The sequence below is a fragment of the Atractosteus spatula genome, chromosome 12 (genome assembly GCF_055471065.1).
Source record: "Atractosteus spatula isolate fAtrSpa1 chromosome 12, fAtrSpa1.hap1, whole genome shotgun sequence".
Lineage (NCBI taxonomy): Eukaryota > Metazoa > Chordata > Actinopteri > Semionotiformes > Lepisosteidae > Atractosteus > Atractosteus spatula.
Genome location: NC_142717.1, coordinates 39,673,151 through 39,686,691, shown reverse-complemented (window position 1 = coordinate 39,686,691; position 13,541 = coordinate 39,673,151). Strand labels below are relative to the sequence as shown.

Genomic DNA, 13,541 nt, shown 5'->3' with positions numbered 1-13,541 from the left:
TTTCAAAGTTTTTCAGTAAGGAACCCAATGGACTGAAATTCAAATGACGCCGTTTCCTCACCGTTCAGAAGCTGTCAAAGAACTTTTTGACAGTTGGCAGAGAACGTGCTTTCAGCTGTGCTGTGCCCAGCATAGCCGCCTCAGTGCTGTCTCTGGGCCATTTGCATACAGTATTCTCCTCGAATTTGTATGGGTTTGCTCCAACTGACAATCTTCCTCCCAAAGACCAAATTTGGTTGGCTACTTCCCATTGTCCTCCCCTGGGTTTGATGCCTGGCCCCAATGAGGAAAAGAAGCTGGACACCCCAGCTCCTTACTCTGTCCTGTCACAAGCTGCTCTGGGGCCCTGGGCATCCCCAGCACTTAAAACAGAGTACAGGCTGGGTGGGTGAATGTAACACCTTTTGTCCACAACAAGATCACAACAAAGCTAAATATGCCTTATTCTCAAAACAGGCCTAACATGCCCATACAATATCTCCTTAATCTAAACGAACCACCTTGAAATTAGTTAATAAATAAAATCCTTTGAAATGAAAGTTCTTTTAATTAATTAAACACAATCCAGTTAAAAAAGAACCAGATACATACATGTAAACAGATGACAATTCACTCTGTTGGAAACTGATAAACAATATCTTACAATCACAAATTCAACTTTCTAAAAACAGAATCTGATGCTTTAGCTGCATGAAATGTTTTGCAGTAGCATACAGTGGCAGAAAAACACATTCTAGAGTAATGGGACAAACTTGTCTCTTTCCTTAAAATTTCAAGAAAACATGAGTTTACAGTACAGCAGGCCTTGTTTCTGACACTAGACACTGCAGGAGTTGGTAATGATGTCTGCACTAGAAACCAAACATTTCTTCTGTCCTTTGTGCATAAAAGCATTTTTCCTCCGAGTTAGTATTTCCACTGTATCAGTCAACAGTTAAAATTTTGACTCTGGACTTCCTGTAATAATTGAAAGAAATTAAAGAGTTTGTAATATTTTCAGAGATTAATCCTTCACAAAAATGTTCATTCTTTTTGCTCAATTCATTGTAATCTGAAATTCTAAAAAAATTAAACTTGGATTCATCTCCTATTTTTTTTGCCGGAAGAAATGGTGGTGAATGTGTCGTGTCTCACAAATACAAGAAGGTCCTTAATGAAAAGAAAACGGTATTATGCAGCTCAAAACAAAAATGAAAGACGTTTCACTTGTTGCACTTTATCGTCGTTTACGTTGGACGATTTTACAATGAGATGTGGAAATTCCTGAGTAACGTAACAATCTGGCAATCAGGTGGCAACGCTATATCAGTCAGGTGGCATGCAGACTGCAGGCTTGCTCTGCACATGCTGATTGATTAACATGTAGAAGGAACAAGTCTTTGCTGTCTCAAAATCCTGTCACGACACAGCTGTGGAGGAGCCTTTTTCTGTCATGTTACTCGCAAGGGGAATTGGTGATGGGAGACATCTGAGATTCAGAGGTACTTTGGAAAGCAAAAGTAATATGTTCTCTGGCTCTGTCTAGGAAAGGATCAGAAAAGGTAGGGTTGCTTCCAGAATAGTGTTTCCACTGCATCAGCTCGGAGATTGACAGATGCTTTTGTGTGCTGGGCTTCTCACTTTTTCGACCCAGCTGACAACTTCTCTCCACCAGGGGTTTTACTTCTGCAGCCAGACCTAGACACAGGGAAATGAGAAAAACACTGGCTGATCATGACGGTCATTAAAATTCAGAGCTTTTGGAAGGCTGCTAGCTGTAAAAGTTCAGATTTAAAATGGAAAATCGTGCAAAAAGCAAAATGCTAAATCACATCCAAATCCAGATCAGAAACTACTATGACCATCATGTGGTGCACAGCATTTTCATGATGCAACGCTACCCATCACAAAAAGTCCTCTTAAGGCAGTCCCAGGTGCCACAAGATGCCTTCCTTTCAATCAAGAAGCAGAGGTATTTGAGGTATTTGTACTGACACATTCTGTCCAAATCGCCGTCTGTGAAAGCACCAAAAACATCCACATTATCAAACTTCGGGCCGCAACAACAGTGATTTCATAAGCAAGTGGCAATATTCTGCCTTCAGTACAAGGAAGTAAAAAGAAAGAATAGCAAATTGACCTAGTATAACCTAAAACTAAATTATTCACATCTGGGCAGTGGAGTTGGACAGATGTTGTGTTCGGGAATCTACATGAAGAACTCCATACTCATGAGCAGGGGAACCTTAATTTCACTCTAAATTGCGCAGTGAGCCAGTTATATTTACGGAAGACAGATGTTACTATACAGTATGTGCTAATGGAGAACACTTTTATTTGGCACAAGAGGTGCAGTATTCTCTACCTACTGAAGCCTGTTTAGCACTTTAGAAGATGCCCCTATTAGTAAAGTGTTATATTCCTCTAAGACTGGAGTTTTAAAGACATACTGCAATTATTTGAGAATCAAATAGACAAAGCAAGGATTTTAACTATGTTTAAACCTTGCAGACTGCAAAAAGACAGCCTTGCAGCATACCAAACATTCCTTCACATGACAGCACAGGGTCATAATAACACCCAGGTTTCGAAATTCCATCAGGGGTTTGATTTGAGGCCTGCCAGCAACAACACCAGTCACTGTGTGGTGCATAGCCTGTGTCAGTGGATTCTGTCTTGTTACAGCTCGGCTTAAGAATGATATTTTGCATCTATATCTTGATAGCATGTATAAATAATGATCTCGACAACAGTATCACAGATAATGTTACAATTCATAACAGTGAAAGGTGACGACAGACTGAGATATGTCAGTTGTTTTTTAAAAGGAAAAACTGCAAAGGTGCTTACTTACATTTTTAAGTCCTATTTTAATTGATACAGTAAATGTGTACCCACAAACCATTTTCTCCACTTTATACCACCAACTGAAATGGTGGAACCATACTCAGCCCATGTCGGTTTCAAGTGGGGGGCTGGGGGAGCTGCCTTTTTTACAAAATGCACCACGTGAGATGGACGCGGATGCAGAGCAGAATCTGCAACAACCTGAGATGCAGATGAAGACTTTCCGCCTTCGTCTGAACCGCAGTGATTTCAGTCATCTGGAGCCGACTCAGGCACACTACGGGGGGATACCGGCATCAGCGCGTCAAGTCACCCGCCGCGAGCCTCCGGGAGAAGCTCCCGCTGGATCAGCAGCTCGAAGGCTCGGTTTTCGCGGGCGGGAAAGCGCACAAGGTGAGGGGATACCTCCCGCGGGGCCGCCGGATCCGCAGCGGCAGCCAAGCAGGTCGTGAGTGACGCACTCCGAGTCCTCGTGGAGAGTGAAGAGGTTCCGCAGCTCCTCCGCGGAGAAGCTGATGTGGGCGGCCCTCTTGGACAGGTCGACCACGGCTCCGGACAGCCCCTGCTTGCTGATCTGCCTCTGGTAGATCTTCTCTTCGATGGTGCCTGACGGCAAAGCCGCGGCAGGAACAAGAGAGGCGTCACCGCTGGTGGGCCTGGGAACTGTAAGCTCTCAACGCGCGCTATTCCAAACGTCCAAAATTATTTTCATCTCATCTAAGAAATACTTAATGGCTGTGATCCAGTGTTAAAACTCACAGCACAGGTACAGAAGCTGCAACAACTTCTGCTTTAGTAAAATGACCTCAATGGTCCATCAATATAATCCTGCAATGTGAGAAACACTGTCTTAACTATCCGTGTATTAATCTCAAAGCCTAGTTTCAACTCAACTCAGATATTGGAAATTGTACAAATTGCCAAAAACAGCCTATATATAGATTTTCATAACTAAATGTTCTGAAGAGCAGCATTAATCTATCATTAATAGGAAAACAGCAAGCTTTGGAACAGTTTCAAATTAAAGAGAAGTGCATTAAACAGGAATCAGCCCCAACAAGCAAATTTCACACAGTCAACACTTTGCAGTCTTGAGAGGAATGAACACCGCAAATCTTTTAGGATGCCAACGATTTAATGCAACAAGTGACATTCTGAAGCCACTTGACACATCCTGCCGTCCATTACAAATAACAGGTGATGTCAATATTCAAAGAAGGCTGCAGCAGAAAAAATTAAAGCTATTTTAAATACACAGAGAATCTGATTGCTTATTATGTTCCTTAGCAACAATTCACATACAATTTAGCTTGTGGATTGCTAATGATACGCACCCAAGTACACTCAAGATCACACACTTTGGTGATTAAGCCAGTTTACTGCTGTAAGTGTATGAACAACTCCCAGCAAGAAATGAATGCTTTGGCAATGAATGCTTTGGCAATTGTACTGTATACATTTGAACTCCCACTGCTGACTCAGTCGATTCTTGAGTGGGAGAAAGTGAAATAAGGTCACCATTTCTTGTGGGCCTCAGAAATAAATGTAAGCTCTCAATGTGCACTATTATAAACATTCAATTTTTTTTCCATATAAGAAATAAACTTTTTATGCTTGCATATTAATCATGAAAACCAGATTTTGTAATGGTATACACTACACTTTGTTGATATCTTAAACCATTTACATTTTCAGATAAATTGCAGCGAATCAGTTCAGATGGTTTGAAAAGGAGAAAATATTTTTCCTTTTAATCCATTATTCTGAACATACCTAATCATACTAACAATGTTCCTTTTCGTGAATCTGATATTTCAATGGTTCCTACAAGCCAAACCAAATGATTAATTTCCAATGTATGGTATGAGTCACTGCAAATCATTTCAAAAGAGAGGGAAAATACAGCGTTTGCACTCAAAGGGCACAGTCTAAAATCAATCCAAAAATATGAAGTACATAATCCAGGAGCAGAACCAATTATTATTCTGGTCTCTCAAAAATACGCAACAGTGTAATGGTTGCAATCCAGCATCAAAACTCATGGCACTCTTCTGCTTTAAGAAAATGACATCAAAAAGCCACCAATATAATCCTGCAAGGTAAGAAACACTGCCTTAAACATATGTGTATTGATCTCAAAGTGTAGTTTTCAACTCAACACTCAGATACTGAAGTGCATTTCATTTACTTTATGTCTGAAAATGGAAAATGTACAATTACATGATTTTGGCAGCTGTGAACTTTCATCTCATTTACATCTCATATAATGAAAGTCCTGACGCAGGACTGTGCATTACACATTCTGGTGAAAGGTGTTGCTTTGCAGCAGGCAAAGGGCAGGTGAGACTCACCTGTGGTGAGGAAACGGTAGATGTGAACAGTTCTCTTCTGACCATCTCTCCACACCCTGGCCATGGCCTAGGGACACAGAGGACACACATATCACCCAACAGCTGGCGCCTAGCCCCACGTATAATACAGGTTTCGAGAAGCGTGTGACTGGAATCCCACCTGTAGCTTCGGGGAGGTGTCAGGACGGGAGAGCAAAATAATCTAGTCAGGGCGTAGGCTGAAAGGCTGCTTACCACTTAGCGTTTGACAAGCAAACTGTAAGGTGAGTTCACCGAGATACTCAGCGACTAACATCACAATATCCTTTGAGGCCACTGTTAATCATACCAAGTTGTAAGAACCTTCATTCGTAAATGAAAAAAAATACACACTTCTACTAAACATCTACAGATATTTACCTATCTTAAAAAATATGATTTATATTTGTACGTCCAAACACAAGAACTAAAGCACTGAACAATGACTCCTGGCCTTTAGAACGGATTGTAGAAGAGTAAGGTAGCAAATTATATTTTTTTCACTTCATGTATTATCCCGTTCCAGTAACAACATAGATACACTGAAATACACATTTGTACGACAGCTACAGTATAACACACAACAGTTGCATATCCTAAAATGCAGGAATGTGATGACGACCAGGGTTAAACATTCAAAATACTTCTACAGGTGGAACTTAGTCTTTGTGTATTTTGAAGCAAGCAGATACTAAATTATTTTTAACTCGAAATATGCAGAACCTGCTTGGCTCACGCTGCAGCACTGCAGCAAATCAACCCAATACCGCCACCTGCTGTTCAGTTTTTTCAATACAGCTTTCATGCCTGAACTTTGGAGAAACCTGGGGAAAGGATACTGTTATTTCCTAGGTATGAACACCTAAAAAAATACATTTTTCCACGTGTCCTAATTATGGCTTTACTTTGTGCAAAAGTGCTGCATCTTCTCATCTCCTTGTTGCCAAGGTAACACCTTCTTGCAGAGCACACAAGGAAACAATTGTTTGTTGGTGCTAAGAAACTAACTCACCGTCACTCTCAGTCCTGCACAGCATAAATCATCACCAAACACACATTCCTACTGTATGCATCCTACCCTCAAATCCAGCTAATGGGAGTAATTCAAATAAAAACATGTGCTAAAAGCTCTCAGTTAAACACGGGCCAAGTAGGATATCAATATTTTTCACCTGCGTTCTGGCACCAGATATCAAGAAAGAACAAAACCTTTCTCTGACCTTAATAATAACCTAATTCAGTACTGAATTAATCCCCCCAGAAACACCTAACATGACTCAGGAGGAAAAGAAGAATGCCCTTATTAACCACTCCTGACTATAACTTCTCACAATGCTCTACAAACTACTACCTTTAGTGAGGCGGTTTAAAATGCTTATGCCCAAGAACAATGCGTACAAGAAATTGTGCCCTGTGCACTTGGTGCATTAAACACAGCCAGGTGACTGTTTCCCATATGAAGCTATCGGATTAGTGCAATGAGACTGTAATATGGTCAGAGCGAGATGTGTGAATATGTAGTGTTGCACGGCTAGGACTATTTATTGTTTTTAACTTGAATCGATTTTATGTTGAATGTGGTATGCTTTTGGAGTTTTTTGATGGTCATGTCCAAGACAATTTTCCACCCTTCTGGATGGACATTTAAGTTACACACAGTAATATAGATACTTTATTGATCCCGTGAGGGAAAATGCAGAACAAGAAGAAGTATCTCAGCTCCCTAGTATTCCACCGTGTTGTGATCGCAAATCTATCCGCCGCCAAAGACAAGAAGAAAAACACTTAAGTCACTAACACTAACTAACTGAACAGAAAACGAAAGACAACAAAAAGACACAGAGCTGCTGTAACAGGCTGCCGCTAGCACGGCGCCATCTTGAATAAGCTCCTTTGCCTCCTGCAGTGGCTGTACCTGGATGTCATTGGCTGGGTTCCAGTCAATGTCATAGAGAACGAGGTGCGAGGCTCCCACTAAGTTCAGCCCCACGCCCCCTGCCTTGGAGCTCAGCAGGAACACAAAGTCGGAGGAGTATCCGCTGTTGAAGACGTCCACGATCTTCTGCCGCTGCGAGACCGGGGTCTGCCCGTCCAGCCGCGTGGACCTGTACCCACAGCGCCGGCACAGGTCCTGCAGCATGTCCAGAGTCTGGGTGTAATTGGACACGAGCACAACTCTGGAAGCAGGTGCAAGAAAAAGCGATCAGCTCCACCTGCAGACGACCGGCGCAGCCCGATCTGACTGCTTGTGTGGAAGGAGAAGCAAATAAAATCCTATCCTGTTTCTATCCTATAAAAAGAAAATCCGATTTCTAAAAAGAAGAGGATTTCTGCATTCAAAGGTCAGACACTAAGGGTACAGCACATCTTTGGAATCTCTGTAACTTAAGCTGGCTGCTTTAATTGTGTTTGCTTCTTTCATTTTACAAAGCATCAATTTTCTGTCGCAGGCTAATCTAAGCAGAGGACTGAAAGCTAAACAATGGAATAAAACAGAAACTGTTTTGAAAGAGTTCTGTCACTTTGAGAAACGAGGGTTCTGTTTTTCAGAGCATGCGTGTTTATCTGGATTCCCTTGATGTCCATGAAACTGATTCCATCTACAGTAACTCCTCACTTTATCATTAACTCACACGCAGTGAGTGTGGTTCTCCTCTTTAATCCACGCAGACTTGTTCAGCCTGCTACACGGCTCGCGGAGGATGATTTAAAGGACCACTGGCCTACGCTAACGAGTATGAGCTGTAAATACTGCTAGAGACACGGTCACAGTAAGCACCTGTCGGCGGGACTCAGCAGGCGGATCGCTGCAAGCAGGTCTGTGAGCACCAGCAGCTTTCCTGAATCCGACACGTCGAGCCCCTCTGAAGAGTACCCCTCAGGGAAGAGCCCAGACAAGCCTTCATACAGAGAGCTCTCGGCTGCATCAGCACAGTCACTCCTGGCCCTGTCTTCTCTTTCCTGTTCAAACACAGCCATGTCATTCAGCACCCAATCTGATGATGGGGGACCAACACAAGACAAACTTACTGTACATCTACAGTATAGCTCAGCTTACAGGTCAAAGGAAAAAACATTTTTATTAAATTGCGGCAAACAAGGGCCAAAATGATTATCCTGCATTATTACCCTGTATTAAAGGTATACAACATTTTTTGTTGCATTAAGCAAATGACATTGTTTTATCTGAGTTCAGTTAAAAGAGGCAGGAGAAATACGATCAAGGCACCTTCATTAAAAAGAAGGCATAATCACTTAATTCATATTCTAAAACAATGACTCGATTATACAAAAAATAATAATCATGACAACATTACAAGATTATGGATCAAGAAATGCACATGGCTGACAGTTCATCTGCTAAAAGGTATTTCACGAAAGTAGAATGATAAGCATTCTTGCACATGATAAATGGAGTGTGACAAAACGCTACAGAAAACAGAATAACCATATGTACTGACCTTATCAGTATCTCCTTTTATAAGAAGGGTAAACAATGTGTTGTTTGATTTACATGAACAATTTTCTTTAATTTCTGACTAATTGTTTGATGTTATTATTTCTGTTTTGCATGAACTGTAGTCTACAAATACCACCTCTATAAAATCTGCATTTGTCCATGGACTGGCAAAAATAGCTCCGAGATGAAGGGGCGTGTATTTACAAAGCTCATAAAGTAATGCATATGGTTTTCAGGATGCCAAGAAATCATGTCAGCGTATAAATGGAAGATCTCTTTACTTCATGTGCGCATGAAAAAATAACAAGAAACCTATGTCTTTGCGACCAAGACAGAACCAAGAAATTGGAAATCACACATGGGGACCTGCTTTTTTTGCACAGCTACGTCTCTGGCTGGCTCACCCTGATGGTGGCGTACAGGAGGCCCGGGTGGTTGCAGAGTTTCTTCAGTGCTCCAATGCAGACCAAGTGAGGGCTGTTCTCCAGCGCCCCCTGCAGGCAGGACCTGACCAGGCGGCAGCTGAGGATGTTGCGGTAGACCTCGAGCTGCAGGGGTGTGGGCTGGCAGAACACTATCCACTCCAGTCTGGGGGGGAGGTAGCTGTTGATGATCTCCTGGGTCCTGCGCAGGATGAAAAGCCCAGTCAGGCGAGCCAGCTCTGCCGCCCTCTCAGCACCCAGGCGCTTCTCCTCCTGCCGATTGGAAACACCATCATTCAGACGCCCAGGGCCCTGGGGGTTCATGTCACGAGTCCCGACAAGCTGTTTCACGTCTGATTTATTGTGCGTCCTATTGAGCATGCTCGTAAGCAGTGGTACAGTATGCTGTCATTCCTGGATGGGCTGCAATCTGCATTGTGTCTGCTCCAGGACAAAAAGAACTGGAAACACTTCTCACAGCTGACAGCTCACAGCAGTGAGTTTGAGGGATGAGAACGTGAGGGTAGGACACCTCAGGAAGACATTCCTCGTCATTTTAACAGAATTTAAAATTGAACAAAATGTGGTAGACAGAAAAAGGACCTGATTATAATAATAATCCTTACACTTATATAGTGCTTTTCTGGCCACTCCACTCAAAGCGCTTTACAGGTAATGGGGATCCCCTCCAACACCACCAGTGTGCAGCCCCCACCTGGATGATGTGCCAGCAGCCATAGTGCACCAGAACGCTCCCCACACACCAGCTCTCAGTGGGGAGGAAGAACAGAGTGTTGAAGCCAGTTCACAGATGGGGATTATCAGGAGGCCATGATTGATAAAGGCCAATGGGGGAAATTTGGCCAGGACACAGAGGTAACACCTCTACACATTGAGAAACGCCCTGGGATTTTTAATAACCACAGAGAGTCAGGACCTCAGTTTTACATCTTATATGATATATAATATATATAATATGATATATATAAGGCCGGCACCTTTTTCACAGTATAGTGTTCCGATCTCTGTATTGGGGAATAAGGATCCACACGGACTGCTGGGTGAGCACCCCCTACTGGCCACACTAACACCTCTTCCAGCAGCAACCTTAGCTTTCCCAGGAGGGCTCCCATCCAGGTACTGACCAGGCTGACACTGGCTGAGCTTCAGTGCCAGAGTGATATACAGTAGCCGCTGACATATAAACCACACAACCATAATTCCCTGCCGCACGTCACAGTCTTTACAGAATGTAGCATTCATTGCTTCGATATTTCACCTCCAACCACCTAGTTAATGTCTCTAGTGCCATTTAAAAGAATTGCCAATGCACATTTACAGCTATATCTAATGTCTTTATCTTTGGACAGGTCATTTCTCCGGTCTGGAAGAGCAAGAACAGGAGGAAACCCATACCCCTGTAGAAGATGGCTGCCGGGACTTGACGATGGGCTCCTCGTACACCTTCCTGTATGCGGAGGAAGAGCCCAGGATTCCAGGATTCACAAACTCTATGATTGCGTGGAATTCCTGGAGGTCATTCTGCACAGGAGTGCCTGTGGGTGGAGGGAGAAACGTTTCTCTCAGACCGGTTTTATTTTTCAGGTCAAAGGTTCACAGCTGCCACAGGCAGCAGAGGAGCAGACAACTTGACAATTCAAAAACTTGGAAAACAAAGAACATCACAACGTTAAATAATAAGGTCACTGCTACCGTGGATTCCTCTAAATAGGTGGTCTTGTCTCAGGGATGTATTTCATATTGTTATTTAGACAGGGCGTAAATAAAGTTTTGACTACATTTTACTTTTAATAAAGCACATAAAAATAGACAGACAGATCTGTTTACACAATGTGGCCAGGAAAGTAGACACAGGAGGGCAACAGAGGTAGCAGACATGAGCGTGCCACCACTGTCGATAACATGCTAACACTGTAACTTACACAACAATTTTTTAGTAATACACCATAATGTCATGTTCTTAGGTCTACTCTATCTTCTTAAACATTTCCAGTCCGATGGACAGGTTGTCAGGTCTGAAGGGTCTGAAGGGTTTCAGAATCTGTTTGATTTGCCAAGTGTAACCATACTGACAAAATGTATCATTTTATTTTAATGCTAGTCTTTCGCGTTATTTTCATGAAACTATGATTTAAACAAATTTTTGGATTAATAAAAAAGACGAGCAGGCATGCAACACGGTTAATGCCTCAAACTAGGCTGATCGAGCATTAGCCATGTGTGAGGTGCGTTCCGTACAGTCTCCTCAAACAATATCCCCCTCATTTCTAATATTCTCCTCAAACAATATCCCCCTCATTTCTAATATTCTCCTCAAACAATCTTTTCCTCGTTTGTAAGGAAGCGTGTTGTCGACCCCTTTCTCGAGCCGGCAGTGCGCGCCAGGCGCCAGAGCGCGTCAAGTGCGGGGATCCGCCTCCGCTTCTACGGTCATTTTTAAAGTTTTCACACACGGCGGAGCCAAAAAAAAAAGATTTTTTTTTGTGCCGATCTAATTGAGTAGCAAACGGAATAAAACCGTGACCTCCTTTAAAATGATTTTTTGTTTTAAATTGCAAACACGCGTGCTTAATTTTTCAGTTCGCAAGGAGGTGTCAGGAGCTGAGCCTCAGCACAAAATAAGCACAAGATACAGTATACCAAAGTACTGTAGACCAGGAGTAACATATCTTTATACACCATGACTGGAATATTTTACGAGCAACTTAGTAAATACTGGTATTTACTTATCAGTCATTATTTGCTCAAGCTGTCTAAGAATCCCTGCGGGAGATCCTTCTCGACAGCTCTCGCCTAACGACAGACTGTTACCTGTGAGAATGATCCTTCTTTCACAGGACAGGCTGCTGAGTGCTGAGGAGGTCTTGATGCTGCTGTTTTTCAGGCGGTGCCCCTCATCACAGATGATGAGGCCGAACTCCACCCTCTGAATCTGCTCCACGGAGCGAAGCAGCATCTCATAGCTGATAATGAGCACAGCGTAGATCTGAGAGCTGACAAACTCTTCGACTTTGTGATCCTTTCAATGACACACACACACGGAACAATGTCACATTTCTATACTGTACCACTTCAAAACACCACAGCTTTAATCATTCCGTCTCAAAACTGCAGAACGTCTATGTTTTATGTAAGTATAACAAAAATTAAAATACTTTTTAAGCTCTCCGTGCCACAAGACTGTATTACTACATATCTGGACAGCTTTAACTGAGGCTACAGCAGGTGTTCAGGCAGTCATGCAGACCTTAACACGACAGAAATAAGAAAAAAAAAGACATCTTCTGAGTTACTGTAGTTACTGCACCTACTGTCTTAGTATTAATCAGGATGTCCTGCAGGTAAACAAAGTTAAATTAATGAACTGATCATTTTAACGATGAAATAATATATAAGGATTTGAATTCAGTATCTTCATCTGTCATGAAAAGACTAACAAATGGGCTAACTTTTACCTTCCCAGGGATATCAACAGGAAAATTAAGCAAAAGCTCCGAAGCCGAAGGGTTTAAACAGGAAAAAAAAGAAAATCTAGCTCTTCAGGCCTCACGTGTTCTCTGCATACAGAACAAACTCCGCAATTTCCCGACGGAGCCGTTTCCGGTCAGACCCTGACAGACGCCTTTCTTTCCCTCCCCCTTCCCTCCGTCGTCGGAGCGCCAGCCACCTGGTCGACGGCGAACACGCTGATCCGCTGCCTGCCCAGCCACTTCTGGAATTCCGCGCTCCAGTTGCGCACCAGGCTGCCGGGAGTGACCACCAGCGCCCGCTGGAGGACTGCTCTGCCGCCGTAGGGCCCCTGGCGCAGCAGGGTCCACAACAGGGCGACGCACTGCAGGGTCTTCCCCAGGCCCATCTCATCGGCCAGGATGGCGCCGTGCCGGCCGCCCGCCCTGGAAACACCAGTGGAAACAGTGTGGATGTGCGTGTAAGACCACGAACAGGCGGCGCTGCTTTACCCAGAGGGCTGTGAAATAAGGAGCTAAGCCATGTGGTGGAAGGCGAGACCCCGGCTAACCTCAAGAAACAGCTGGATGAAATTCTTTGACCAACTAGCTACTGAACAGGCTAGATGGGCTGACTGCCCAATACCACCAGAACGGGCTCTCCAAAGGAATATTGGGCTTTTGATGATATTAACGGTTACAATGGCTTTCCTGTGGTTGTAGGTATATTAGCTCTAGCGTAGATTTTCTTTAAAAACAATGACTTAAGGCAGTTACCAAAAGTGACTGGCGGTTGTACATTATTAGAACTTATTATCTAGTAGTAATGTTATAGATACTCATTAATACATTAATTACCAGCTCTAAAAAGTATTTTAATTTCATTTATTTCTTTCGCAGCAGCAGTGCAGTCAGAAAGACTGCGACTCCTACATTTGTACCAAAGTAGATTTCATGAAAAGGACAGTAAGACATACAGCAACAGCAGGCTAATGCA

At 43.1% G+C, this 13,541-nt stretch overlaps 1 protein-coding gene across 1 annotated transcript in view; it reads right to left on the bottom strand.

The window, feature by feature from the left end:
- Nucleotides 1-1,387: 1,387 nt before the first annotated feature.
- rad54b (RAD54 homolog B) overlaps nt 1,388-13,541 on the bottom strand; it is a 40,138-nt gene continuing 27,984 nt past the window's right edge. The window contains exons 7-15 of the mRNA XM_088929155.1: nt 12,766-12,991; nt 11,910-12,117; nt 10,494-10,633; nt 9,060-9,350; nt 7,975-8,156; nt 7,111-7,372; nt 5,178-5,244; nt 3,232-3,432; nt 1,388-1,677 (exon numbers count right to left, since the gene is read on the bottom strand). Of these exons, the coding sequence (XP_088785281.1) occupies nt 1,436-1,677; nt 3,232-3,432; nt 5,178-5,244; nt 7,111-7,372; nt 7,975-8,156; nt 9,060-9,350; nt 10,494-10,633; nt 11,910-12,117; nt 12,766-12,991 (1,819 nt within the window). The 3' untranslated portion in view covers nt 1,388-1,435. The remainder of the gene's footprint in view (nt 1,678-3,231; nt 3,433-5,177; nt 5,245-7,110; nt 7,373-7,974; nt 8,157-9,059; nt 9,351-10,493; nt 10,634-11,909; nt 12,118-12,765; nt 12,992-13,541) is intronic.